Source organism: Crocodylus porosus, unplaced genomic scaffold, assembly GCF_001723895.1.
Source record: "Crocodylus porosus isolate Cpor-Errol unplaced genomic scaffold, CroPor_comp1, whole genome shotgun sequence".
In the NCBI taxonomy this organism is placed as follows: Eukaryota; Metazoa; Chordata; order Crocodylia; family Crocodylidae; genus Crocodylus; species Crocodylus porosus.
In genome coordinates, this window is record NW_017728906.1 from 199581347 (window position 1) to 199607819 (window position 26473).

The 26473-nt window shown below is 58.3% G+C and overlaps 3 protein-coding genes across 6 annotated transcripts in view; 2 read left to right on the forward strand and 1 right to left on the reverse strand.

Moving 5' to 3' along the window:
• The first annotated feature begins 2104 nt into the window (after positions 1 to 2104).
• On the forward strand, positions 2105 to 6697 carry LOC109306859 (RING finger protein 121-like). Its single transcript, XM_019530484.1, has 3 exons — positions 2105 to 2619; positions 3463 to 3564; positions 5416 to 6697. Exons 1-3 carry the CDS (start codon positions 2507 to 2509, stop codon positions 5534 to 5536), a joined length of 336 nt encoding a protein of 111 aa, XP_019386029.1. The 5' UTR covers positions 2105 to 2506; the 3' UTR covers positions 5537 to 6697.
• A 7911-nt stretch (positions 6698 to 14608) lies between these two features.
• On the forward strand, positions 14609 to 16512 carry IL18BP (interleukin 18 binding protein). Of its 2 annotated transcripts, XM_019530481.1 has the most exons (6): positions 14609 to 14683; positions 15043 to 15111; positions 15333 to 15398; positions 15486 to 15615; positions 15760 to 15945; positions 16133 to 16512. In XM_019530481.1, exons 1-6 carry the CDS (start codon positions 14665 to 14667, stop codon positions 16143 to 16145), a joined length of 483 nt encoding a protein of 160 aa, XP_019386026.1. In that variant the 5' UTR covers positions 14609 to 14664; the 3' UTR covers positions 16146 to 16512. The 2 variants fall into 2 exon arrangements, with proteins under 2 accessions (XP_019386026.1, XP_019386028.1); XM_019530483.1 differs by lacking the exon at positions 15043 to 15111 and having other exon boundaries at positions 14656 to 14683.
• A 5115-nt stretch (positions 16513 to 21627) lies between these two features.
• Positions 21628 to 26473, reverse strand: part of NUMA1 (nuclear mitotic apparatus protein 1) — a 36780-nt gene continuing 31934 nt past the window's right edge. For all 3 annotated transcript variants that reach the window (XM_019530479.1, XM_019530480.1, XM_019530478.1), the window contains 7 exons: positions 26181 to 26427; positions 25469 to 25736; positions 25048 to 25184; positions 24351 to 24566; positions 24013 to 24129; positions 23646 to 23813; positions 21628 to 23001 (listed from right to left, as the gene is read on the reverse strand). In XM_019530479.1, the coding sequence (XP_019386024.1) occupies positions 22966 to 23001; positions 23646 to 23813; positions 24013 to 24129; positions 24351 to 24566; positions 25048 to 25184; positions 25469 to 25736; positions 26181 to 26427 (1189 nt within the window). In that variant the 3' untranslated portion in view covers positions 21628 to 22965. The remainder of the gene's footprint in view (positions 23002 to 23645; positions 23814 to 24012; positions 24130 to 24350; positions 24567 to 25047; positions 25185 to 25468; positions 25737 to 26180; positions 26428 to 26473) is intronic.

Here is a 26473-nt window from a genome sequence, read left to right on the forward strand (position 1 = left end):
CTAGTAGGGAGGGAAAGACTGCAGCAAGACCTGGATAGGCTACAGGGGTGGGCTAGCAAAAACAGGATGCGCTTCAACACTGACAAGTGCAGGTTGCTGCACGTGGGCAGTAGTAACCAGCAGCACACTTATAGGATAGGAAACTCCCTTCTTGAGAGCATGGAGGCAGAAAGGGATCTTGGGATCTTTACTTACTCCAAGATGAACATGGGCCGACAATGTGGGGTCACGATTGGCAGGGCTAACCGGAGCTTGTTGTGCATCCAGATGCATCTCGAGCAGGTCCAAGGCGGTGATCCCCCCCTCTATGCGGCACTGGTCAGGCCGCAGCTGGAGTACTGCGTCCAGTTCTGTGCGCCCCACTTCAGGAGAGATGTGACCAGCATGGAGAGGGTCCAGAGGAGGCCACTTGCATGATCTGGGGACAGCAAAGTAGACCCTCCAGTGAGAGACTGCAGAACCTGAACCTGTTCAGCCTTCACGAGAGAAGGCTGAGGGAGACCTGGTGACAGTCGATAAACTCACTAGGGGGGACCAGAAGGGTTTGGAGGAGACCTTGTTTCCCCGAGTGCCCCCCAGCATAACAAGGGATAACAGCCACAAGTTGTTGGAGAGGAGGTTTAGATTAGACATCCGCAAGAACTACTTTACGTTAGGGCGGCTGGGATCTGGAACCAACTTCCAAGGGAAGTGGTGCTGGCTCCTACCTGGGGGTCTTTAAGAGGAGGCTTGATGCCTACCTGGCTGGAGTCATTTGAGCCCAGTTTTTCTCCTGCCCAGATGGGGGGGGTTGGACTTGAAGATATACAAGGTCTCTTCCGACCCGACTTCTATGATTCTATATGAACCACAACACCCACAAATCCATGAATCGTATGAAAGGAAATGAGACATCCCTCTGGCATTGTATGAAAAGAAAATAAGACTTAACTCTACTATTAGGCGTGGCAAAATAAAATAGTGATACTTAGAAACTGCAGTTTTTTTCATGAGGTTTCTGGAAGAGGCTTATACTGACCATACTGGGTGAGAGTTTATAGCTGCTGCTGTGTCTAACTTTAACCCAGGAAAAGAAACCAAAGAGGGAGGAAGCAGACATGCTACATTGTGTCATACTCAGTCATTTGTGATGTAGATGTGGGGAGGACAGGAGTGCTCCGTGACCACATGCTTCTTAAAATAGCAAAGATGAATAAAGAATTTTTCTTCAAGCAGATTCTGGAAGCATGTGACCTCCTGCGTGCTTCCATTATGCAGTGACTGGCAATTGCGTTGGCAATACATTTCATTTTTGTTACTATAACACCTAACATCCTAGAGACTAAAAACAATTACTCATGTGTGGAATTTCCTACCATCCCGTTCATTCCCTCTTCTGCAGAAATGACTTCCAGGCACAGGACAGCCTAGGCCTGAGCCAAAGCAGAGTTGCCAAAAGTGGATAAAGGTAAACAGGAGAGGAAATTGGCACTTTTTCCTTCATAGGCTTCTGTGCTGGGTTTTACAAGCAGCTTTGCACTGCACTGGCTTAGATGAAACAGCAGCAATGTCAGTTTTCAACAGGCTCAGAGAGACTGGGGGATGCCCTAGGAGTTTGCAATCAGGTCAGCATTTGACATCTGTAGGCTGGAAGAGGAAGGAACAGTGAAGTAGCAAAGTCTGCCAAGGGCGCAGTGTGTAGAGTTCATCCTCACGGGGCCCTAATTGTGGTAAATGCCACGGCAGATGGAAAGGACTAGAGAAGTGCATTGAAAAGCAGGTCAAGCCTCTCTTAACTGCCTGCTCCAGTGTTGTCGGTCATGATGGCTCCGACGCTTGTTTTCAGCTTGCTTAGTATTTTAGAGATGTATATGCTCAGGGCAAAGTGTGTTGTAAAGCACGTACACAAGGAGGAGAAAATACAGTTGCACAGGCCTGTGCTGGTTCTTGCGTGTTTGGACTGCACTTCTTCAGATGCTTTTCCTTCCCCTTTTTAACAAAACCTGGCTCTCATGTCAAATTATAATGGCCTTGGATGTGAATAGGTATCAGGATTATGATCACGTAAGCCACAGCACAGGCCTACACCATCTAAGCAAGCAGCGTATGCAGAAGCAGGTACGAATTTTCATGCTACCAGTCTCTCCTGGCTTGAGTCTCTTCCCCAGCCGATATAGGTAAGACTATGGTGTGCTGTCTCAGGTAACCAGATTAGGCGGTGGGATAACTCTTGGTTTTCTTGCTTAGTGAAGTAAGCAATAAAAGGTCGAGCTGCGGACCTGTTTCTTGCCTCTTGTATCGGTAGCCAGCTTGCAAGGTTACCTGCAATTCAGGTCACACTCTCCAGGCTTTTCCTATATAACCTAGAAACTCCCCAAATGAGTCTCGGGCAGCGTTTAAGCTCTACGCGTGAGTTCTTAAGAAAAATGAAGACATGCATTTAAAACCCTGGTGCTGCTGCTTCTCTCCCCTAGCACGCAGTGCCCCACTCCTCTGCATGTATTTTCATCCACAATGATGCTATGTTATGCTGCTTCAGGCTCCACTTCTGCAGGTGATGCACCAGCCAAGCCCCTGGCTGCTAAAGGAAAGAGCAATAGCAGGGAAGTCCTTGCTGGCCCTAGTATTCCTGAGCTCAGTGTAAGTAAGAGTCCTTGAAGACATCACCTCCCTGGCTGAGTCTGCAGAGCACGTGCAAACTGCAGCCTTGCAGAGGTGGTTAAGCTGATCGACTCATAGGTAGGCTGTTGCAGGGGATGTCCTTAATACCAGGTCAAGCCTGGTCTAGATCTTTGGTCCTGATCACGTACCTCCAAAGCAGAGAAGTGTAGAAATCGGTCGGTCAGGCAGAATTACGGTAACAAGGGTAAAACGGGCTTTATCCTCTTGGTGTCAGCAGCAGCTAAAGCCTTTTGGCTGAGCGTTACCACACCTCCCCTCAGTGTGGGCAGGCACCCAGCACAGGAGACAGCTGCTCCTAGAAGGGCAGCGCCTTGGACTTCCCCCAGTCACTGAGCCACAGTAACTCGGCCAGCAACACATCTGGGAACATCTGCTCCGTGTTCCAGTTGCTTGGGAACTGAAACACATTTCTGATGCCAAGGAGGTTTCCCTATCAACACAGACCATTAAGCCTGTCCTGAGCGGTAAGGATAACAGAGTGGAACAAGACTTGTACTTCTCCATTAATGACTATCTGCTTAGGAAATGCTTGTGTCTGGGGAGAGGTGGGGTAGAGGTCATAGCAAAACAGCTGCTCCTGGCTCTTAACTGAGTCATTCACGTGTACATGTGAGCTGTGAAAAAGCAATGGACGTGTGGCTGCTGGCGCCGATTTGAAAGCAGCCATTTGAGCACTGAAAGCAAATTGACTGGGTCTTAGAGGTGATGAGTCCCCACTGCAGTTTTGCCACTAACTCTGCTTTACCGTGATTTTTTTCCCCCTCCCAAACAGCAGTTTCCCTTAACTTGTCACCGCCTCAGATTTCACGAGTTCTGTATCCGAGGCTGGTGCATTGTGGGGAAGAAGCAGACGTGTCCATACTGCAAAGAGAAGGTGGACCTCAAGAGGATGTTCAGCAACCCGTATCCTTTTCTGGGCACTTCTTAGATTATTACAGTCTATTCCTTGAAAATAAGCTCTCCAGCAAAGCTAGTCTTGCAATTAACCAGAAACCTGCTGTGGTTGTGGGAGAACCCCCTCTGTTCCAGTAGCAGCTTTGCCAGTAATGCCGTGCAACCAGGCACTAGAGGGTAGGGCTAGGATTCAGAGAGACCTTAACAAATTGGAGCATTGAACCAAAAGAAATCTCATGAGATTCAACAAGGACAAGTGCAAAGTCCTGCACTTAAGATGGAGTAATCCCATGCACCAGTGCAGGCTGGGGACTGACTGATGGCAGCAGCTCTGTCGAAGAGGACATGGGGGTGACAGGGGACAAGAAGCTGAACAGGAGCCAGCAGTGGGCCCTTGGTGCCAAGAAGGTGAACGGCATCCTGGGCTGCATTGGTAGGAGCAGTGCCAGCAGATCAGGGGCAGTGATTCTTCCCATCTATTTGGCACTGGGGAGGCCACATCTGGAGTCCTGTGTCCAGTTGTGGGCCCCCACTACAGAAAGGATGTGGACACATTGGAGAGAGCCCAGCAGGGGGCTGCGACAGTGGTTGTGGGGCTGGGGGACGAGTGGTGAGGAGAGGCTGAGGGAGCTGGGCTGATTGAGTCTGCAGAAGAGAAGAGCGAGGGGGATTGAATAGCAGCCTTCACCTCCCTGCAGGGGGTTGCGAAGAGGATGGAGCTGGGCTGGTCTCAGTGAGGGCAGATGACAGGACAAGGAGCAATGGGCTCAAGCTGCAGGAAGGGAAGTTGAGGTTGGATATTAGGAAAAACTTTATCACGGGAAGGTGGTGAAGCATCAGAACAGGCTCCCCAGAGAGGTGGTGGAGTCCCCATCCTTGGAGGTTTTTAAGACCTGGGTAGACAAAGCCTTGGCTGGGATGATGTAGTTAGGGCTGGTCCTGCTTGGAGTAAGGGGTTGGACTGGATGTGGCCTCCCAAGGTTCCTTCCAGCCCTCGTTTTCTGTGATTCTAAGGGCCACTCTCTGCCCTTATTGGAGCACAGGTTTAGCATGAGTCTGAGGGGAATTTAACACTGAGTTTGCCTTAAACCTGCCCCCTCCTCTGTGTTGCCAGCTGGCAGATGTGTAGGATCGTGGCTTCTGTGCTGTAATAACGGATGCTTTGAGGAGCTGTCCCCAGGGGCATCGCAGCCCTGACGCTGGGTTGAAAGGGGGCAATGTTTCAGTCATTCCCTCAGCAGAGCGATGCTTTTTTTCCAGTCCCCGGGCTGTGCTCTGCCCTGCGTGGCCCCAAAGGCTGGCTGTGGCTGCCTGCCCAGCACTGCATGGAGGGGTGAGGCTACTCCACTGCGTTGGGATTGCACCATTCGGACCCCTCTTAGGATAAGCCCCATCAGCAGTGCCCAGGTGGGCCCCATGCTAGACCCTGACTTGAAAGAGATGCTACCAACCCTCATCCTCCCGCTTTACCTGAGGCAGGTTGGTGTCTTTGGTAGTTGTGCAGTAGGGTTGAGTGGGTATAAGCACTTGCATGGGATGATTTGGGTAGAGATGATTCTGCCTCCAACAGGGGTTGGATTAGATGCCACCCCCCGGCAGGTCCTGCCATCCCAGCTGTTCTGTGATTCTCTCTTAGTAGGATCTCTGATGAAGAAGTAGCACGGCATAGGTCTGTTTCGTCTGACGGCTGCACCAATACCCGCGGGCTGTCTCCAGGTCCAGGTGATGCTAATGCCAGTAGCAGGGCTGCTCGCGCAGCTTTGAGCAAGACGAATGCCTTCCCCAAGGCTCTTCTAGGGCAGCCCTGTTTTGTCTCCGCTTCCCTTGTGCTTTGCCTCTTTAATTCCTCCCCACATCCAGCTGGGAACGGCCACACGTCATGTACGGACAGCTGCTCGACTGGCTGCGCTACCTCGTGGCCTGGCAGCCAGTTATAATCGGACTGGTACAAGGCATTAACTACATCCTGGGTCTGGAATAATCTCTGTGGCTGGGGAGCTGCAGAGCTGCTTCAAGGAGGACCCGCGTCAAGGGCAGAGGACAACAGCTGGCCGGGAAGACTTAAAAGTTTTTATCACTCACCTCTCAGGATCTCGGCCATCCATGCAACACTTCTCCAGGGGCTGCCCAAAGACTGGGCCGGGCAGCTCCCAGCACGGCGAGTTTCTGCCGGGGCTGGAGCGGGCGATTATTTTTTAAAGCAATTATTTTAATGCGCATATTTAAAACTTTATATTGCAGATTCAAGAGGGTTTTTCCCACCCTTTATTGTCTTATTCCTCTAGAATGAAGAAAGGCACGGCGTGTTAGGAAGCTAGCAGGGTCTGCTCACGGAAACTCGGCACAGCTTGCTAGGTCTTCTTGCGTAGTCAGGCTCATCCCCATCCTTTGTTGTCTGCTTAATTTTGTTCTTCCTCCCTCTTGCCAGCAGCTCTGCTATCAGCAGACAGATGGCTCCTGCAGCCTCGTTCACTGCAAGACTCAACTGGATTCCCACCTGAGCAGCGGTAGGGTGAATGCCACCGCCAGGAGCAGCCAGGCCTGCAGTGAACTAGGCCTGGAGTTGCACATCTGCACTTGGGAGACCTGGGGCTTGCATTGCAGGCACTGCACCTATGTGCATAACACCCTGGGAGTCCAGCACTGCTGCGAGGGGCAGATGCTGAGGGGGAACCCACAGATGGAGGCTCATTGTGGAAGTGCAGTAGCATGGTGTAGCAGACTACATCAGCGGGAGGGCAGCATCAAAGTCCTGCATCGTGCTTTCATTGGAAAGGAGGGAGACCACAGCCAAGGGGCCTCAGTTGCCTTCAGTGAAAACGAGTAAGGAATAGATTAACTCCTAACAGTTCCCCTCTCAGTGACCCATACAAAGGAAATAAATCCGCTGACCCGACTGAGACCAGGAACTCAGTCTGGCTCAGAAGAAAGCAACAATATTTTTTCTAGCTTCATAGTTTTGTGCCGTGCTTTATTTTCTCCATGCTGGCGAGACCCCGGTGTAGGCCCCATTTTCTCCCTCGTGTGCCCACATGCCTCTTTCTCTCCGCAGCAGTGAGCTGCAACTTGGTATTTCCCAACAGCGGAGGAAGCAGCAGGCATCAGGTTGCTCCCCACTTTGTCTTTTTGAGCACTCTCGGGGTATAAAGGCCACTTCTGCCTGGTGCATGGAGGTCTAAGCCACCTACCAAAGCAAGCTCCAGGGACTTGTGCATCTTTGTGGGAACAGGCAGGACCTGGCCCACTTTGTATCATGGGATGTGCAAGGACGGAAAAGGGAGCAATATGCTTTGTACACATAAGTCTGGCTTATGGGTCACGCATCATAGGCTTCCTCTGTGAGTTATCCCACATTAGTCCATAGGTCTCTGGAGGAGAGTCACCAATCATCCCAAGCGAGGGTCTGACCAACGCAGTTCAAAGGGACGCATCCCATTATGTTGGTAACAGCCATCAAAGCAACAGTGTCTTGGTCACTGGAGATCAATCTTTGTGCACAGCTGCCACAGGGAAAGCTCAACTGTAGTTTGCCCTAGGGTGGCCTACAGGGAAGCAGAGAGTCCAAGCAGACCAAAGAGGGATCTTCCCAGCAAGCGGAACTGTTATGGCTGGCTTTCTTGCCTCTGATGTCAGCGGGCTTTAAAGGACTCCATTGGCCACCAAATTTGATGTCACCTGAACACTGAGCTAAACTATGCCTCTCTGGTCATCTCTAGCTTCCACAGAGTATGTATTAAGGGATGAGGTCGTGGTTTTTCCACCCATGTATGAGCACTAGGATCCAGGTGGATCCCCGGGATTTGTTTGCTGGTTGATGCAGGAAACTTTCCTATGCAGAAGCCCACTTAGTTAAATGGGGTCAGAGCCGTGGGAAGGTCCCCGGAGCAAAAGCTTCATTACTTGGATAGGCAAGGATGGCACCCATTGGAGCAGGGAGCTAGGCAGCCAGTCATGTAGTGTATCCCTGCCCCGCAGCCCATCACTGAAGATGCCAGTACATGGCAGTAGTCCTCTACAGTCCAGTGAAAGGATCAGTACCCACAAGCTTGTCTTTCAGGATACATGGGAAGCTTTTCCTTTCCGCCATGAATAGTGCTCAGTATTCTAGGTCTAGATTCGTTTCCAGCCAGTATGTTGACTCAACGTGTCTTTGCTACATGGGACCTACACAATGATGGTCGGTCCTGCAGGGCTGCATGTGGCAGTCCATGCTGAAGTCTGGCCCAGTGATAGCAGCAAGAAAGGGTTGCAAGAATTGGGAGAGAAGGTTGCACTTGAACTAGTAGCGCTTCTTCCTGTCCACTGTAGTGTTGGCTCTGCTTTGCTATGGGGACTGCACGCTGTCGACGTGGCGGCACGTTTCACTTACTGAGCATGCACAACGCATCTCGATGGGACGAGCGCTTCCAGCAAGGTCTGTTCCCAGAAGTTCAGTTGTGGTTAAAAAGGAAGCAGTCCTTCCTCATCTCCATCCGTTTAAAGGTCTTCCTGCTGCCTGCATGGGTGACGGCCAGGGGTTTTTAGAGGTTTGCTTTCTAAGAAATGACAGTTGTGGAGGTATAAAATCATGTCTCAATTTGTCCCTAAATTGTGGGTGTTTTGGGTCTTCCCCTTAGCACAATGAAGCAGCAAAAGTGCATGGTGGTCTGACTGGGTTTTTTCAAATCTGTGGCTTTAAGGGACTGGAAGGAAGGGAATTCAGGGATGCACCAAAGCAGATTTCCCTCTGAACAAAAGCCATGTTTCCCCTCTAGCCTCTTAGCGAGCACTTTGAAGTAACAGTGACTGTATCTTGTTTGCTCTGGAGAGCAAGACAGACTTGACTGTAATAACAATCTCCGTTGAATCAAAGGTGTTTTTTTTTATTGTTATTATTATTAAAAGCCAAGTCACAACGCTGGAAACTTCTGTGCCAAACCAAAATAGAGTCCTTGAACGCGAGATGTGCTTTGCGTTTGTCTCTGTTCCAGCTTCCTGTGGCGATGTCTGGTTCCTTCCTATGGCCCTGGGGGCGCTAAGACTTGAATGGATGAGTGTCACGGTGGGTTGCAAGCGGCATGATGGGTTGTGACCACAACTTGTGCCCACGTAGTGCATGCTGGTACTAATCCAGTAGCAGTCCTGGCAGCTAACTGTCTCCCCTACCACTGGCGTCAGCCATTCCTTGCATCGTCTCTATCCAAATCACTCGTGTTGGTCTCATCTAAGCAGGTCACCTAACAGCATTCATCCACCCGGGCTTCCTGTGCTTCCCCATCTCCCCTGTGGTGTCCTGCTGCTACCACTCAGGATATCTCTGTCACCCTAGCAAAGCCCTCGATAGCTCCCTCTGTCTCTGTCCGTCCCCCTCCCCACAATTTAGGCAGATGCAAATGTGCCTGAGTGGCCTGGTCCACGTGGAGATCAAGTAGCAGCAAGGGACGTTGAGTGTGGATGTTAGGAAAAGCTTTCTCACAAGAAGGGTGGTGAAGCACTGAAGCAGGCTCCCCAGAGAGGTGGTGGCATCTCCATCCTTGGAAGTGTTTAAGCCCCAAGGAGCGTTCAGGTGTGGAGAGTGACCACAGGTGAGGACATGTGCTTTGGTAGAAGCACTATGCATCGCCCCATATGTAGGGAGAAGCAAAGGGGAAGGCGACACAACTCTCCCGAAGGCGCAGAAGAGCACGCTGCCATCTGTTCTGCTTCTTAATTGGATCACGCCCAATTCTGTGCCGGCTCCTGACTGGTATCGGTGTGTGGCGGTGTGACCGTAGCAGAATGAATGTGGGCTTGCCAAGAGCAAGAATCTGTCCCTGGCCTTTGAAAGGAAGGGATGTTTCTGTGCCCAGGAGATGGGGCCTGCTTGCTTCACCAGCTCCCAGTGGAAACCGCAGCAGAGCGGTGCAAGACTTCGTGAGGATGGGAAATGCTCAGACAGGACCCTGGCCTGGCGTGGCTGTTGCAAGCCATGCTGCAGCCCCCTTGGGCCATGTGTTTGGAGGCCAGGCTGCTGCCATTTGGCACTGGGGACTTCCGCAGGCACCGCGTCTGCTTCCGCAGGGAAGCTGCTAGCAGAAATGCCGGCTCCGACAGAAGGAGCTGGCAGCCTGGAGGAGAAGCGGTCAGTACCTCTAGCAAGCCATTTGGGTTGGAAAGAGGAAGGTGAATGCCCCAGAGGGAAGACAGCAACCCGCTGCTTAAAAGCCAGCCTGGTCTACTGGGGTTTGAGACTGCGGCTCCTTTTGATCCGCGGCCTTGCTGATGTCTCGGCTCCTGCCGCGGGGTCCTGACCTCTGCTATAGGAGTAAAGAGCTCTGAGATCTTGGCTGCAAGGCAGCCCATCATGCTGTCCCTGGAGCATCTCCCTCCCCTAGCACGTCATCAGTTTTCGGCCAGAGCGGCTCCCTGCCACCCGAGAAGGAAACTATCCCCGGGGCTGTGTAAGTGTCTGAGGCTGTGCTGCGAGCAGGCCTCCCACTCATCCCAGTCCCCCTGCGAACTTCAATGGAAACTACTGAGCGTGTCCTCTCCTTTGTCTTCCTCGCCCCTGAAGTGAAGCATGCCGAACCCACCAGACAAGATGACCAGACCAAGGTCAGGAATGGGAAGCCCAGGATTGGGCTCTGTTCAGGCTCTTGCACCCATTTTGCACTGGAGGCACATTGAGGATACAGGGTCATCATCTCCCTTTTCTTTCTAGTGGAAAACAAATGAGGTATGTAGGTTTTAATGTCTTGAGGCTGGGTGAAGGTGTGGCTGGAGACGTGGCTGAAGAAGCCTGGGACGGGGTGAGCTTGGCAGTGTCGGGATTGGTTTCATCACCAGGCAAAGCTCCTCATGTTGGACCCCCCCACTCTTCTCACCATGCCTGACCGAAGGGCTAGCAGCTCTTTTCCATGTTCTTGCGGCCTGACTTTTGGACGTGCTGGACCAAGAAAACACCCTGGCAATGAGGACTAAGACCTCGAGCTGGAGTCCATGGTACAGAAACCTGGTGTCAAGGCAGGTCACAGGGTACCGGCGGCGCTGGCTGCAGTGTCCTCGGGCGGGTGACCCTGCGCCCAGGCAGCTTGCAGGGCTCCAGTCCCCAGTGGAGCCAACCCCATCGCCTGTCCCCAGAGTCGAGTAATCCTCTGCCCACTCTGCCATGGCTGGTGAGGAGCTCAGACGCTGCCCACAGTACGGTCTAATCTTCCCCGAGCTCTTCTAATGCAGAGCCGAAGTGAGGAGCTGGCAGCCCCGAAGCAGAGAGGGGCGAGCACCAGGACCGCAGAGACAGCACCACAGCATGATGAGCAGAGGTCTCTTTGTGCCAACAGACCCACCCCAAAGCTATCTTTTGGCTCCTGGCCCTGAACTGGCCCCTGTCTTTTTTTCCCCACTCCCTGCAATGAACAGCCACTGCTGAAGCACCGCGGCTGGGACGAGCCAGAGGCCCCGCAGCCTAGCGAAGGCAGGAAACCAAAGCACCGGCTGGGAGACCCCGCAAAAGCTCCAGCATAGCAGAGCCCTGGCGGGGGAAAAGCTGTGCCCAACTCGCCACCCCATCGCCACAACTGGTGGGTGCAAGCCACCGAAGTCACGAGCAAACCTGCAGCTTCTCGCCGCGCACAGATATAGAAGTCCTCTTGACGAGCGCTGTGACAAATAGGGAAGCAGAAAAGGAAATGAACTGGGGCAGCCCACAGATGAGGAAAGCACAAGCGCAGCACAGTTGAGCGCTCTAACCTCTACATCACCAGCAGCCCCAGGCTTTTTCCATGACGCTGGTGCCAGGCAGGCCTGACTGCTCCCGGGCTGGGTGCCCGGCTGCTGCGAGGACTCTGGAGAAGGGGACGGAGCTGGGGCCTTTTGGGAAACAAAACCTCGCAGCTGGGGGGAGCACAACTATCTGCAGCCTGCAAAAAGCAGGGCCCTGGGGGCCTCAGTGCCAAGGGTTGGGAGAGGAGCCCATGCCCTTGAGCCGGATGCAGGGCTAACCTTGATGAAGCACTGAAATTCCCTGCACCAAGTCAGTGCTATCAGCGCCCCTGGGGGCATTCAGTAGGCCTGTGTGAATAGGCAACTGTCAGATTCGGATTCAACTGATTTCAATTCAGAGATTTGATTGCTTTTCCGATTTGATTTGCCCAAATCGATTCAGAGCCAATTCAGAGATTCGGCCATAGGGTATAATGGGGAATCAATGAAATATCTGTAACTTTGGTTTTTTGGTAGATTCGGATGAAACTTGCTGGTGTGGTAGCCTCTAAGGGCATGAAGCCTGCCAAGTTTCAAGATGATAGGTGCAGGGGTTTCTGGGAAACTGCACCTCAAACTGCTGACAAGCAAAACTCACAACATCAGTGGCACCGTGTGTGTGTTAAGGCACAGGGGTGACAACTGGAGGCCAGCTAGGGCCTGCTGCGGCCACACAAGCTGCCAGCTGTCAAGGAGATAGGTGCAGGGAGAGTCTGGGTTTTGGGGCCCTGCACCTCTGGCTGCAGGCAGGTGTGTGTGTGTGCGCGCACCCTTCCTGGCGCTGGGGCCTCTGCGCAACACGGCAGTGTGCCCCCGTGAGGTCTCCTCCTCCCCTACAGCCTCAGACCAGTCCACCACTGTAAATGACAGCAGGTCAAAATAACTGAGCTGGCTCAACACCAAAAGCACCAGCACCATCAGAGGAACAGATGCTGCGGTCACAGCCTTTCTTGTTATAAAGGAGTTGACAGCAAGAAGCAAAGATGTTGTGGTGGGGCCAGGTCAGGGTGACGTGGTATCCGTGTGGGGCAGAGGAGGGACCAGGCCACATAAGCCTTGTTCTCCCTCACGAGCGGTATGGACTTATCTTCCCACCTCGAACCCCACAGCCAGAGATGGGCCCAAGGAAATCATGGGGAGGGACATGACCACGGCCACACAGGGCAGCAGTGGCAGAGAGTGGCTCCTGCCTGGGGCCCCACATCGGGGGCTCCCAGGCTCAATTTGCTTGGCAGCAGGGAAGCATTTGTACCCTGCACCTGCTTCCCAGGCTTCTGCCCCCACCCTGCCCCATGTGCCCTCAGCCCTGACCAGGACCCCCACTCCATCCTTGCCCTGCCCAGCTCAGCAGGCACCGGCACTGCTGCATTTTCCAAGTTTTGGAGCTGTGAAGCCAACCTGCCTCTTCCCCCCACCCCATCCCGTCCGCCACGGCCCCAGTGCTCCCGGCATGGTGCGGCAGACCCCAGGCGGCCCCAGGGTGCGGGGTCAGCCGGAGGCAGCAGCCCCAATGCCCCGACAGCCGCCTCCTCCCCAGCCTCCCCTGGACCCAGCCTCTCCCTGCCCCCACAGCCAGGCAGAAGCTCCCCCACTGTGCAGGTCCTGCCCCCCTGCTCTAACCACTGGACCACACTGCCTGTGTTCCTGCATACAGCCTGGCACAGTGGTGCAGGGGGCTAACAGGTGACAGGAGATGTCCAGGAGAGTCCCGTGGGCTGTCTCCCTGGCACGAGTACTTCCTGGCTGGGTGAGCACGGTGCTGGAGCAGCTGACAGGCGAAGCCGGGCCACACACGGTCAGCTGGGCATGACGGAGCGGGCACGGCCGGGCCACGCCTGACTGTGAGCTGCTGGCAGGGCACGGACTAACCATGGGGGTCCCCGAGTAGCTCCCCCATACCACTGGCCCCATAGCCCCTGACAGGCATCGAGGACCCTGACACGCCCAGGGCCTGGCCAGGCCATTCCCCATGGCTCGCTGGCGAGCGCCAGGGACTCTGGGAGGACGAGAGCGGACCCTCGAGTCAGCGCCGCGCAGGCCGGGCCTCGGCTCTACGAGACATTGCCTCCGACGCCCCGAGGCAGCTGAGCCCAGGACAGGCCCATGCAGGAGCGCCCCGCTGCGCTGACGCGGGCATCAATCCTCGGGGAGACACCGAAGCAACAGGGAGCCCCCTGACCTTCCCGGGTGCACTGGGACCCCGCACACCAGGGCGGACAAGTATTTCCGGCGAGGGCCGCTTAATGAGTTTTGGTGAGCCGCGGAGTACTGCGTATGTAGCCCCTCCCCTTGGCATATGCCCTGCCCCCTTGTCACCATAAGTCCCACCCTCTAACCCCTGACCTTTGCCCCCTGGACATCCCTCCCCTTGCCCCACCCCCCAACAAAAGACTCCTTTTGGGAGGAGAAGGGGTTGTCATCTTAGAGCCAGGGAAAGACCAGCTCCTCCACCAAAACTCAAATGCCTACAGTCGCACGTATACATTTTTAATACAATTAAAATACCTATTTTGCCATGATCTGTGTTTGCGTAGTGTATATAGAGGGGATTGCGTCACAGCAGTCTTCGCTTTGCATATTGCTGGGGGGGGTGCACGGTGTGCGTTGGGTGTGTGGGATGGGGGGGTGTATCTGTCTCGTGTGTGCTACATGCAGTTTGTGTGCATGGCGTGTGTGGGGTGTGGGTGCGTATGGGGGAGTGTGGTTGTGGGGGGGGCAGAGGGCATGTTGGGGGTTGTGGGGCTCCCTCCCAGCTGCAGCCCTGTCCCAATGCTTCCCTGCCGGAAGAAGGGGAAGAAGCAGGTCCCGGGCCGTTCCCCACAGGGAAGCTACCCGCCGGTCCAGGGTGGGAGGCAGGCAACCGGGAAACATAAAGAGGGTGTGTGGGAGATCTGCTACTCACGCTGTGTGATGGCTTCTCTTGTGTTGATAAGTTGATTATGGAAAAAACACCAAGCCCATAAAAAGCTCTCTTAGGAAACTTTCGGCTTGAAAACCCTTGTCAGCTGCGGCAGTACCTGCAGTGGGTGCGCCGCCCGGTCCGGGCTGGAGGGAACACAAAGAAGCCGGAGGCTGGCCCGGCGGGCAACGCAGGCAAGAAAGCTGGTCGCTGAAAATGGAACTGGAGGTGACTAACTATGGGGGGGTTCCCCAGTAGCTGCCCCATACCACTGGCCCTGTAGCCCCTGCCAGGCATTGAGGACCCTGGCACTCCCAGGGCCTGGCCCGGCCCATTCCCTGTGGCTCACCCGTAAGTGCTGGGGCTACTGGAAAAACCACAGCAGGGTTTCCCCTTGGCCCGGTGCCTGTGAGTCAGCTCTGCGCAGGCGGAGCCTCAGCTCTATAAGCTATTGCCTCCCACGTCCCAAGCCAGCTGAGCCAGCAGACAGGATGTGCAGCCCAGGGGCAGGTAGGGCTCGGCAGGCAGGGGCAGGACTCAGCGCTCCTGCTGCCCGCGGTCCTGCCCTGCTGCAATGGGGTCGGTGCTGGCATGGGGGGGGGGGTCCAAGCCCCCTTCCAGATGCAGGAGGACTGGGGGAGAGGGAGGAGGGGCAGCTGTGGGGGATGTGGTGGGATTGGGGAGCAGCTAGAGGGCTTTGCAGGCATAGGGAAGACCCCTCTGCCCATTGTACAAGTGGGAAAACTGAGGCACAGTGAAGGGACAGCTTATTCTGGCTGGGAGCAGGGCTCCAGGCTCACTGCCCCCACCCAGCTCCCTCTCCCCCTGCCCCCTACCAGGCTCAGCGTTGCCTCCTCTTCTGGTTGTAGGTCCCAGGAGAGCAGGCACGTGGCTCCCCCTTGTCCTCCTCTGCGGCTGCATCCAGCTCTGCCGCACAGGTAAGATGCGGGCAGGTTGGGGTGAGGCTGTGGCCAGAGCCTGCCCAGGCGGGGGGAGAAGCAGGGTCCCCTTTGGGGCACCTGGGCTGAGCCTGGCCCCAGACCACGCTGTGCCTCAGTTTCCCTGCCTGTACAGCCAGTGCCCTACCCCAGGAGCCAGGCAGGGCAGTGCCCAGTCCCAGACCCCCTTCCCTGCTTCACCAGCCGCTCTCTGCCCTCAGACGCGAGCTCCAAGCTGCTCCCGGAGATCATCTACCCCCTCAAACCACTCCCGAGACCTGCCCTGGGTAAGCGCACCCCCAACCCACCCCCTGCTCCAGCGCTGCAACCCCCAGCAGAGACCCTTACACCTGCTTCTGCCCCCCCCCCCGCAGGGGCAAACTTCTCTGTGTCGTGCAAGGCAAAGAGCGCCTTCCCGGACATGACCCTCATGTACTGGCTGGCGAACCGCTCTTTCGTAGAGAAACTGTACCCTGATGGCGCCGTGCAGGAAGGAGCCGTGCAGTGAGTGCCAGGCCGCTTTGGCGGGACCCCCGGGGCTGGCTCCTGGGGCTGGGGCTCCCGCCGGTGCCCAGCACTAGGCCATTCAAGGGCACGGCACGGCTCTTGTGAGGGATGCTCGAGGCTCATCCATGTCTCCGTCTGCAGGAAGGAGCCCGTGGGCACCGGCGTTGTGTTGCAGCGGGAGCTGCGATTCAAGGCCTTCTCCGAACAGGACCTGAGCACCTGGTTCATGTGTGTGGTGAAGAGCCCTGCCGGGCTGGCCACCGCCACCCTCCAGTGGCAGCCCGCGACAGAGGAAGCAGCAGGCACAGAGGGCCCAGGCTGGGACAGGTGAGAGCCCTGAGGTGCCTGTGCTGCTGTGTGTCACCCCAGAGGCAGCCGCATTTCCCCACCGAGCTGGGTCGGTGGGCTCCCCAGCTGCTGGAGCTGAGGGGAAGGCCGAGCCTGCGCTGCGTGCACGGGGGACAGTGTCCAGGGCGCCCCACGAGCCTGGCTCTCACCCAGCACCTTTCTCCAGCCGGTATAGCTGAAGACAGGGGCCAGCCCTGGGGATCAGCATCACACCGCAGCTGCCTTTCCTGCCAGGCCGAGCCCAGGCCCCACTCCTCTGCCACCGCCACCACCACCTCCCTGCAGACGGGAGCAGGACAAGACTGCTCGTGCACCACGCACCCTGGGCCTGGTGGCTCCGGGCTCTGCTCCAAGGCTCCTGGCTGGCAGGTGACCGGGCATGGCTGGAAAGCCTCGCGTGCTTGGCCGCCAGGACCAGCTGCACTTCATCCCCGGGCAGCAGCAGGTGGATGATGGGCCACGCGACTAGAAGGCGCTGGAGCCTGAGGCGGGCGGCACCTCTTCCCCTTAAGGGGACACTTCAATAAAGACCCCACTCGTGGCAAATTCCCTCCTGCTTTTCCTACCACGTGTCTCAGGGTGGGAAGAGCCTCTGGCAACTTTTCTCCCTTTTTACCTTACTCCTACCCCAGAGGTGGCTTTGCACTTGCGTGCACCCTGTAAAAGGCTTGGAGCTTTTAAGGTTAAAACGCGCTCGAAAGGAAGATTTTTTTTTTTTAACTTAAAAACTGAGCCCAGCAAACTCCAGGTTTGTGAACTTCTCTCTGACCAATGCAGCCTGCACTTCACAGCCAATGTTTTAAACATGGCTGATATTTTTGCCATCCTTGGGTGTCCAGCTGGAAGCACCTGAAAGGGGCCCATCTTGTCTGGAGGACTCTGATAAACCGTCCTGCGCTAGGTTCCCGACGCATAGCTGAGCCCATGCCCCCATTTCAACATCACTGTGGGGAGATTACGATCGAGGCTGGTCTAAAGTCTCCCGTTCAGGCAGTTAGGGCATTGCAGGAGGGGGCTGGACTAAACAAAGCTCTGGAAAGGAGCTGGGTGGGAGAGACGGGGTCATGCTGCTGGCAGTGCCAGGCTGGGGCTGCTCCAGGGACGCAGGCACAGTGCGGAGCTTGGAAAGCAGCCAAAGCGGGTCGCGGGCTCGGCTGGGACCAGATGAACCCAGCCTGGGCTCCAGTGTGTTTGGGTGGCGCTGTGCCCCGGGGCAGGACAGGGGTGTGCACAGGCTGTGCTGCAGGAGGGGAATGGGGCAGGAGGGTGGGCGAATGGGGGAGGATGGGGGCACAGCAGGCACATGCTGCAGCTGGACAAGCTTCCCCCATTCAAACAGGTGCGGGCTCCTTGGGTTGCCGTGAGCCCTGAAGCCCAGGACCAGCGCTCCGCTGTGCCAACACCTGAGCAGGGGCCACTGCCGGAGAAAGGAGCACAGGCACAGGGAGCGGGGGGCAAGGTCTGGGTCCCCTCTGCACTCCCCCACCGGGGGTGAAGCCACCACTCGTGGGACAGACATGAGGAGGATAGGGGATGCTGCAGCTTTGGGTCAAGGGAACCATGGGCACCTTCCTGGCATGGCTGCCCTGGCTGGTACCCGTGCATCCAGGAGTAAGCCCGAGGGCAGCGGGGTGCAGGGGCTGGGTCTTCAATCCTGAGCTGAGTGGCAAGAAAACATGGGAAATGTCAGAGGTGAAGAGAAAGCAGAAGCTGGGTCCGCAGCACTTGCACTGCCTCTCTCTGGGGGGTGACTGGCACTTGTGGAGGCAGCGTCGTGCTGGTGCTTTGGACACGGCCCAGGTCCTGCCCACATCCGAGCAGTTCACCCACAGGATCCAGGGAGCCACGTGCATTTTCTTGCGGGGATCCACATGGGCGAAGGCAGCTAGGAAGACCCTGCACAAGACGAAACGGGCTGGGGGAAAGGGGCATGCCAGACATCCTCCTGTTCCTGTGGGCAACGTACGCGACCTGGAGCTGCAAACTGGCGCCAGGTGCACGGTCCAACACAGTCGGGCTCGTGAGATATTTTGCAGGACCCCTCCTGAGACAGCAGGGGGTTTTCATGCTGACCAACGGTCCGACTGGCTCGCGAACCCGCTGGGGAGCCACACAACCCTGGTCGAGCCGTGCAGTGGGCACAGGCTGCAGCGTGCAGGCCACACAACCACGGCCAGCCACAAGAAGATGCAGGAGGCGGTGAGATGCATCGTGGGCTTGCTCCGGGGCGATGCTTGTCACGGCATGAGGAAACATATAAAAGACCGCAGAGACCTGAACTGGTGGATAGCCCACCGAGCCCTCCCACTGAGGCCCAGAGATGTAGAGAAGGGCAACTGGGGAGACCCAGCTGCCCAAGGGCAATCTGCCAAGGAGACTAGCGGCACCTCCTGTAAGGAGGTGTGGAAGAAGGTAAAGCGGCTCTGCGAAGCAGCAACAGGGCTCAGACCGCTGACCAGAGACGGCGCTATGCGGACATCTGCCGAAACACCAGGGGAGCTCGTCCGCCCGCTTCGACCAGGTCACGTGGTGCGTGAGGAGCACCCCGTGGAGGTGCAGCCACCTCCTGACAAGCACACCCGTGGACCTCGAGGGGGTAGACTGCACCCCAGTGGCTCCGAGCGAGTGCGAGGCCCACTACCACAAATTGGCAGCAGCGAGGACGCAGCCAAACCCACCTGGCAGAGGGACACTCGGCTCAGGGTCTTTCACGACCCTGCAGCGGGGAAATGGAGAGCGCCAGCAAAGAGGACCTCGAGACAACCGGATCGGAGGACGACGATGAGGGCAACAGCAGCTGCAGGTCCTCCAGCAAAAGCAACGGCAAATGAACCGAGTTTTAAACCCTGGATTCGGGGACAGGAGTAAGAGACAAGGGTTTTTAAGGGAGATAATGCCTTGCGGATGGGTGCGTGGGAGCACTGTTCGGCAGGTGTGAGGGTTGTATGTAATGGGTGCACGGGTTCCCATGGCGGGGTACGAATGCAGTGACTAGGTGTGTGCATCTATATGTGACCGTTATATCCGTATCTCTTTAGATACAGAGACAGAGATATATATTTACAAAAAAACCCCCCAGAAGTTGTGACTCTGTGTCTGACTCTTCTCTCCCCTGCACAGTGATTTTATGCAGTCCCCGTACCCACAGGAGAACGTCTTGTGGAGACACGGGCCGGGGCCTGGAGGACATGATGGCCCTGGCGTTCCCTTCAGCCGCTCGCACAGAGGGGTGCATGGGGCCCTGCCTCCATCAGGGGCCAGCGAGGCTGCTCCCCACTGACACTATAGGGAGGGACTTGGAGGAGGGGCAAGGACTGGGCCTGAGGTGGGGCTGGGTCAGGGTGACATGGTGCCCATATGGGGAGGAGGATGGGCGCCCTGCCCACCTCATCCCCCCAGGCAGAGATGGGCCCAAGGAAATCATGGGGAGGGACATGACCAAGGCTGTGCAGGGCAGCAGTTGCAGGGAGGTTGAGGCCCCTCCGTGGCCTGCATTGGGGCTCCCAGTCCAGTGCAGCTGGGCTCATTTTGCTTGGCAACACAGCAGCACTCAGCTCCCCAGGCTTTGGCCCCTTGCCACGACTTCTCCCCGCCACCCTACCCTTGTGCCCTCAGCCCTGGCCAGGCGGCCCCCACTCCGTCCTCACCCTGCCCAGCTCAGCAGGTGCCAGCACTGATGCATTTTCCAACTTTCGGACCTGTGAAGGCAACTTGCCACATCCCTCACAGCCCCCAGGCTGCCGGGGTTCCCCTTGGTCCAGTGTCTGCAAGTCAGCTCCGGCTAGGCAGGGCCTCGGCTCTATAAGATGCCACCTCCAAAGCCTGGAGCCAGCTGGCAGGATGTGCAGCCCAGGCCCGGCGGCAGGTAGGGCCCCTGGACACAGGGGCTGCCCCCGGCCCTGCCTTGCTGCGCTAGGGTTGCTGCTGGCATGGGAGGGGGGTCCAAGCCCCCTTCCAGATGCAGGAGAACTGGGGGAGAGGGAGGATAGGCAGCTGTGGGGGATGTGGTGGGACTGGGGAACAGCTAGAGGGCTTTGCAGGTACAGGGAAGACCCCTCTGTCTGCTGCACAGGTGGGAAAACTGAGGCATGGTGAAGGGACAGTTTACCCCCCGCCCAGCTCCCTCTCCCCCCGCCCCCTACCAGGCTCAGCGTTGCCTCCTCTTCTGGTTGCAGGTCCCAGGAGAGCGGGCGCGCAGCTCCCCCTCGTCCTGCTCTGCGGCTGCATCCAGCTCCGCCACACAGGTGAGGCGCGGGCAGGTTGGGGTGAGGCTGTGGCCAGAGCCTGCCCAGCCAGGGGTGGGGATCCCAGGTGGAGCACCTGGGCTGAGTCTGGCCCCTGCCCATGCCATGCCTCAGTTTCCTTGCCTGTACAGCCAGGGCCCTACCCCAGGAGCCAGGCAGGGCAGTGCCCAGTCCCAGATCCCCTTCCCCGCTTCACCAGCCGCTCTCTGCCCTCAGACGCGAGCTCCAAGCTGCTCCCGGAGATCATCTACCCCCTCAAACCGCTCCCAAGACCTGCCCTGGGTAAGTGCACCCCCAGCCCCACCTCACTGACACCCACCCCCTGCTCCAGCGCTGCAACCCCCAGCAGAGAGCCCCACACCTACTTCTGCCCCCCCTTGCAGGGGCAAACTACTCCATGTCATGCGAGACGAAGAGCGCCTTCCCAGACAGGACGCTCGTGTGCTGGCTGGTCGAGATACTGCACCCCGATGGCACTGGACAGGACTGGGTAGAGCCCTGGCCCTGTGCCGCTTCCAGCATGCCCCTTCACGCGGCAGCCAGACAAGGCTCCTTGTGCACCTAATGGCCCTGGGCCCACAGCCCCAGACCAGCCCAGCTGGCAGGTGGATGGGGGTGGCTGGAAAGCCTTGCGCACTGGGCCGCAAGAAGCACTTGCGCTTCTGACTCTTCCAGGTCCCCTCGTCCCTGGGCAGCAGAGCAGCCGGGTGACAGGCCGTGCAATTAGGGGCTGAAGCCAGGGGCAGGCGCCACCTCTTTCCCCTTAGGGGACAGCTCAATAAAGACCCTTCCCATGGCAAATTCCCTCCTGCCTCGTACCAAGTGTCTCGGGGCAGAAAAAGCCTAGGACCTCCCTGCCACGCACGTCTCAGCTCCAGCCACGCTCCTCTGCTGGGGTCGTGCTGGTGGCAACGCCAAGCTGGGGCTGCTCCAGGGGTACAGACCCAGCAAGGAGTTTGGAAAGCAGCCGAGAGGTCCAGGCCCTGCTGGGACCAGACATGCTGGGACCCAGGCTGGGTTTGTCTGGTTGGTGATGTGCCCCAGGGCAGGACGGGGGTGTGCACAGGTGGTGCTGCAGGAGGGGAAGAGAGGCGACACAGGGTTATAGGCACAGAGCAGCTATTCAAACCTGCACCCCCCCACCACCACTGCAGCTGCCCCAGTGCTGCACCATCCTCTGCCCCAGGGCAGGGGGGTAGGTGAACGCAGCTGGCCCTTCCGGGAGTGCGGAGGCACAACTGGCACATGGTGCAGCTGGACGAGCTCCCCCAGGCTCTCCTGTTCAAACGTGTGCCGGCTCCTTGGGCTGCCATGAGCCCTGAAGCCTGGGGCCAGCGCTCCGCTGTGCCAACGCCCTGAGCAGGGGGCCCCGGGGAGGAAGGTGGAGCTGGCTGCAAAGCAGTGCAGAGATGAGGCCTCAGGAGAAAAATACAGTTTATTTACAGAGTAGAAACATTTAAAAACGTTTTGTTGCTGGCTGGGCCAAGGAGGCAGGGGCTGGGGGGCTGCCCAGAGGGGTCCCTTCTGCAGGTGCCTCTCCCTGCCCTTGCCACACCCCCGCTGGGGGCTGGAGAAGCCGCTGCTTGTGAGAGACACAAGGACAGGGGATGCTGCAGCTTTGGGTCAAGGAAATGAGGGGCACCTTCCTGGCATGGCTCGTACCTGCAGGCAGGGCAGGGAGCCGAGGCATAGCCACCGAACCCTACTTACACCGAGAGATGTGAGGGTCCCTGCGGGGATACCAGGGCTCTACTGCTCCTGCTCTCCTGTCCCATTAAGGTCACAATCCTGGTGCCCCTAGGGCCAGGCAAGTTGCACACAGCCAGCAGCCCTGCCACAGGGCTGCCCGTCTGGATCCGCTGCAGGCACTTCTGGGGCTGCCAGGCCACGAGAAGTTGCTGTGGAGGGAGATGCCCCATGGCCACAGCCCACATGGCAGTGGCCTGCCCTAGGGACGTGGCTCTGGTCAGCCCTGTGCGCTTCATGTCGACGCAGGGAAGACCCGGCTCCCTCCAGCGCTTGAGGAGATGGGTCTGGGCAGGGGAGGCCGAGTGAGGAGCTACTACGGAGCAGGGAGCCCCCGCTACGGGCCCTGCGAGAAGCTGCCAGGCAAGCGAGGCCCAAGTGCACACTGGAGATATGTTCATGATAAGGAATTAGTACGTACATGATACTAGTGCCAGGGCCAGCGCGTGGCAGCCTGCTGGCTCCCGGGCTCTGTACAAGCGCTGCCCCCAGCACCGCAAGCAGGGCCGTAGGGGATACAAGGCAGCCCTGCTGGGAAAGCCACGTCCCGTGGCAGGCAAACTGGGTTCTGATGGGGGGAGGAGCTAGGAGAACTGGGCCACACAGGGCAGCGGTGCCCACTGCTGGCCTCTGCTCTGCACGCCAGGCACGCTGCATCCTCCGACGGCCGGAGAAGGGAGTTGAGGTGCCAACACCTCCACAGCCCCCTCCACATCGCAGGGAGCTGGGGCGCTCCCCACAGACTCTGCTCAGGCACGTGGGACGGTACCTGCCTGGCATGACTTCAGTGCAGGGGCAGTGTCTGGGCACTTGTCACAGCTGGAGTCCAGGCCCCTCCGTCCCCCTCCTCTCCTCCGGCAGCGTCCATCGGGGCAGCCCTGCTGGTGGCTTTTGAGCAGGGAGGGAGAGAGGGCAGTGGCGGCGAGATGGAAGGCGGCTGGCGACAGGCTGGAGGTGAAAGTGCCCAGGGCAGCCTCTGCCCAGGCAGGCAGCGCAGCCAGGAGTGCGCTTAGAATTTCATGTCCTTAAGCGACTTGTGGTTGGCCTGAGGGAGAGAGAGGCTGCTTAGACCTGCTGGCGAGGGCGGGAGTTGCTGCAGGCCCAGCAGGGCCAGGAGGTGGCTGAAGTGAGGGGAGCTCGTGCGTCCCACAGCACTTGCAGCCAGACCTGGCACATCTCAGCCTCTCCAGGTGCCTCCCTGAAGGCCTCTGCACCCAGCAGAGGTGCAGCGCGCAGGGACCAGCTTCACGTCTCTGAGCCAGGCCCAGCCGCAGGGCCTTGCTGCCACCCTTCAGCTTCCCCAGGGCAGGCCCGAGAACTGGGAAGCGGGAGGAAGGGGGACACAGTAGTAGGGGCCCCAGGGATGCCGCTGCATGACCTGGCCTCCGGCTGACTACATGCTGCCTCAAGCCAGGGGCCCCCAGGGAATGCCTGAAGCCCCCAAATTACCGTATCCCTCCGGTTAAGACAAACCTCTTCTTCCCCTCAAGGAGGAGCACAGCAATCCTGCACGCAGGGATGGCCTGGAACAGGGCTCGTGGCAGCCCTCCTCGGGCTTGGGGAGCACAGGAGCTCAGGCTGGTGACTGAAAAGTCCCTAACTGGGGGCAGTGCAGGGGAACAGGCGCCCAATGGTGGTGCTGACACAGGCCACCCTACCCCACCCTGCCCAGCTCCGGGGTCCCCATACCTTGCCCTTGGGTGACTTGGCCGTGGCAATGCGGGGGGAGCGCCGGGTGCTGCCATGCGGGGAGTTCTTGGGAGTGGTTTTCCGGTTGGCCCCACGGCGCAGCAAGCTGCTCCCCAGCTTCTTGGGTGTGTTCAGGATGCTGAATGCCATGGACTGGCGCCTCTCCGACTGCAGGGGCAGAGAGGAGGCCTCCATGCTTAGCACGGCACTGCCGGCCCCGCTTCCTAGTGCCTGCAAAGCCTCCTCACTCCCCAGCAGGAGAGCAGTGGGGCAGGAGCTGGAGCAGCGCACCCAGCCCCGATCCTGACCACTCAGATACATCTCTGCCAGGCAAGCCAGCCCGGCACCTGGCAGACTAGGCACTCACCTGCTTGCTGGCTCCCTGCAACTCACTCTTTTTGCTGCCCTGGGTGCTGCGCTTGCGCTCTTCGTTGCGGTCCTTGGGGGTCTGAGGACGCGGGAAGCAGCTGGTTGACTTCTTGGACTACGGAGAGAAGGAGGGATTGAGGACCAGGGAGGTAAGTCCCCTCTCCCTGCCCACCCACCTAGCGAGTCAGTGCCCACACATATCCACTAGAAGCATGCACATGTGGGGCAGACAGCAGCGGAGGCAATGGAGGGGGCTGGCAAGATCCAGCAGAGGTGCAGGAGCAAAGGCTGCATGTAGCACTTGCAGCTCCGTGCCCCAGGCTCCGCTGGTCTCACCTCAGGGGTGTCTGGGCCCTGGTGAGACTCGCCCGAGAGCCGCTTTCTCTGCTGCCGGGTGGTGATGCCTCCCCGCCAGCTGGTGCCGAGCGTACTGTGGCGGGGGCCCATGGCCTCGGCGATCTGCGAGGGCTGCATGCTGGCCCGGCGCAGCGTCTCCTGTGGGTCGCCTGTTTTCACATCCTCGTCTGTGATGGCCGTCAAGGAGCTGGAGGGCTGCAAAAACACGCAGGCGTGGAGGAAATAAGTGAGGGGCAGCCTGAGGGTGCACAGGCCTGTCACCGCAGCATCTGTGCACGTTGGGCATCAAAGAAGCCATCTTCGCTACCGTCCCCCCCAGGGGGCTGGATACTGTTGCTAAAGCAGTCTATGGCTTCTCTGTCCCACAGAGGGAAGGGAAGATGGACAGGGTGCTACAGGAAGGGATCCCAGCTGGAGAAGCAGACACTGAAGTGGACATGGCCTGGAAGAACAAAGCTGAAAGCCATGAGCAACTGCGGGGAACCCTCACTAGATCCAGGATGGGCAGCTCCTTGTGGCTTCAGCCTGTTACCAGACCACTGCATGGAAGTCCTCAAACCCAGGAGCTGCAGGGAAACTGCCAGGAGTTGAGCAGCCTCGCCTGGCCCTAGAGCAGAGGATGATCAGGTCGGGCAGGTAAGCAGCTTGTGCTTCCCCAGGTCTCCCCGGCTCTTACCCTCGTCTCCAAGGGGTAGCAGGTCTTCAGGTGGGGAGGACACACCCTGTTGCGCTGCTGCAGCTCGGCGATGCGGTTCCAGTCATCCAGCTGCTCTGGTTCGTCTTGGCACGTGCCCAGGTAGAGGCTGCTCCGGCCTGCAAACCAGAGCAGGAAGCATCAGCACGCCCGAGGCCCTGGCGCAGAGGTGGGACTTCCACCCCGGGCCTTCGCCAGCTCCCACAGGCCACAATGCTACCACCCACACACTACAAAAATCCTCTCCACATGGCTTTGCCAGGGAACCCTGACCCCATGCAGCCACTTCCAAGCTGCCCCTCAGACAGACCTACACCATGGCCTGGGCTGAGCCTCCACCTCAGTGCCACATTCGTAGGCCGCTAGCCAAGCATTTCAACCCCCCCATGGAGCCCAAGCTCACCGAGACTGGTGCTGCTGCCCGCCTGAGAGTGGCGCAGGGAGCTGCGGGTGGCAGGCCGGTAGCCAGGCAGGCTGAGCAGCGCAGAGTTGCCCGGGGTCTCTTCAGGGGAGGTGGCTTCTGGCTTGGCGAGGGATTCCCGAGAGGGGCAGCTGGTGAGCGAGCGGGTGGAGACCCCCGAGCGCAGCCTGCCCTTGGCCAGGGGGCTCTTCTGGGACAGCTCTGACCGGAGGCTGTAGAAAGACGTGTCGGCAGCGCTGTCGGGTTCCTTCTGCAGGGGGAAGCCAGGGGTTAGAACAGGAGGCCAGCCAGAGTGTGACCCCTGCCAAACGGCAGACCCACTTAACCTCAGGTAGGCAACCAAATCTTGGCCGACCCAGCCGCCTCTCCAGCTCACTGCGGGCTGGGACAGCGGATGCCTCAGTACATGGGAGTTGGTTGACAGGAAGGGAGCAGAAACCACCGTCCCCCAGGGTGGTCAGTGTGAGGCAGACACCCTGTGCAACTGGTGCTCCTCTGCTGCCCTCCCACGTGCCAGACATCCCAGGGGTTCTTTGGCACGGGACTGCCTGCAGGGAGGGCTCAGCATCCTGGAGGGGGCCTATGGTGCCGGGTCCTGAGCCAGCTTTTGAAGCAAGAAGGTCAGGGAACACCAAAGAAATCCTTCCTGGTGCTGCCGGGGGTGTGAACCTGGGGTGCCTCTGGCCCGTGTTACCTTCCTCATGGTGATATTGATGATCTGCGTGGTGCGCCGGCGCGCCGAGCGGGTTTTGCAGCCAGAGTCGAGTGACAGGTCACCCAGGGAGCCCAGGCTGCTCTCCAGCTTGGACTGGGTGCGGCTGGGGATGGGTGTGAAGTAGAGGCTCTCCAGGGACTCCACCTTCCGCGGCAGGCGCTGGGACGTGATCGATTCGGCGCTGTCGGGCACAGCGGAGGTCTCTGACTTGGAGCGGCCCGGTTTCCTACAGGGAGGGAACACAGCGTGATGTGGCAGCCCCCGGCCTGGGC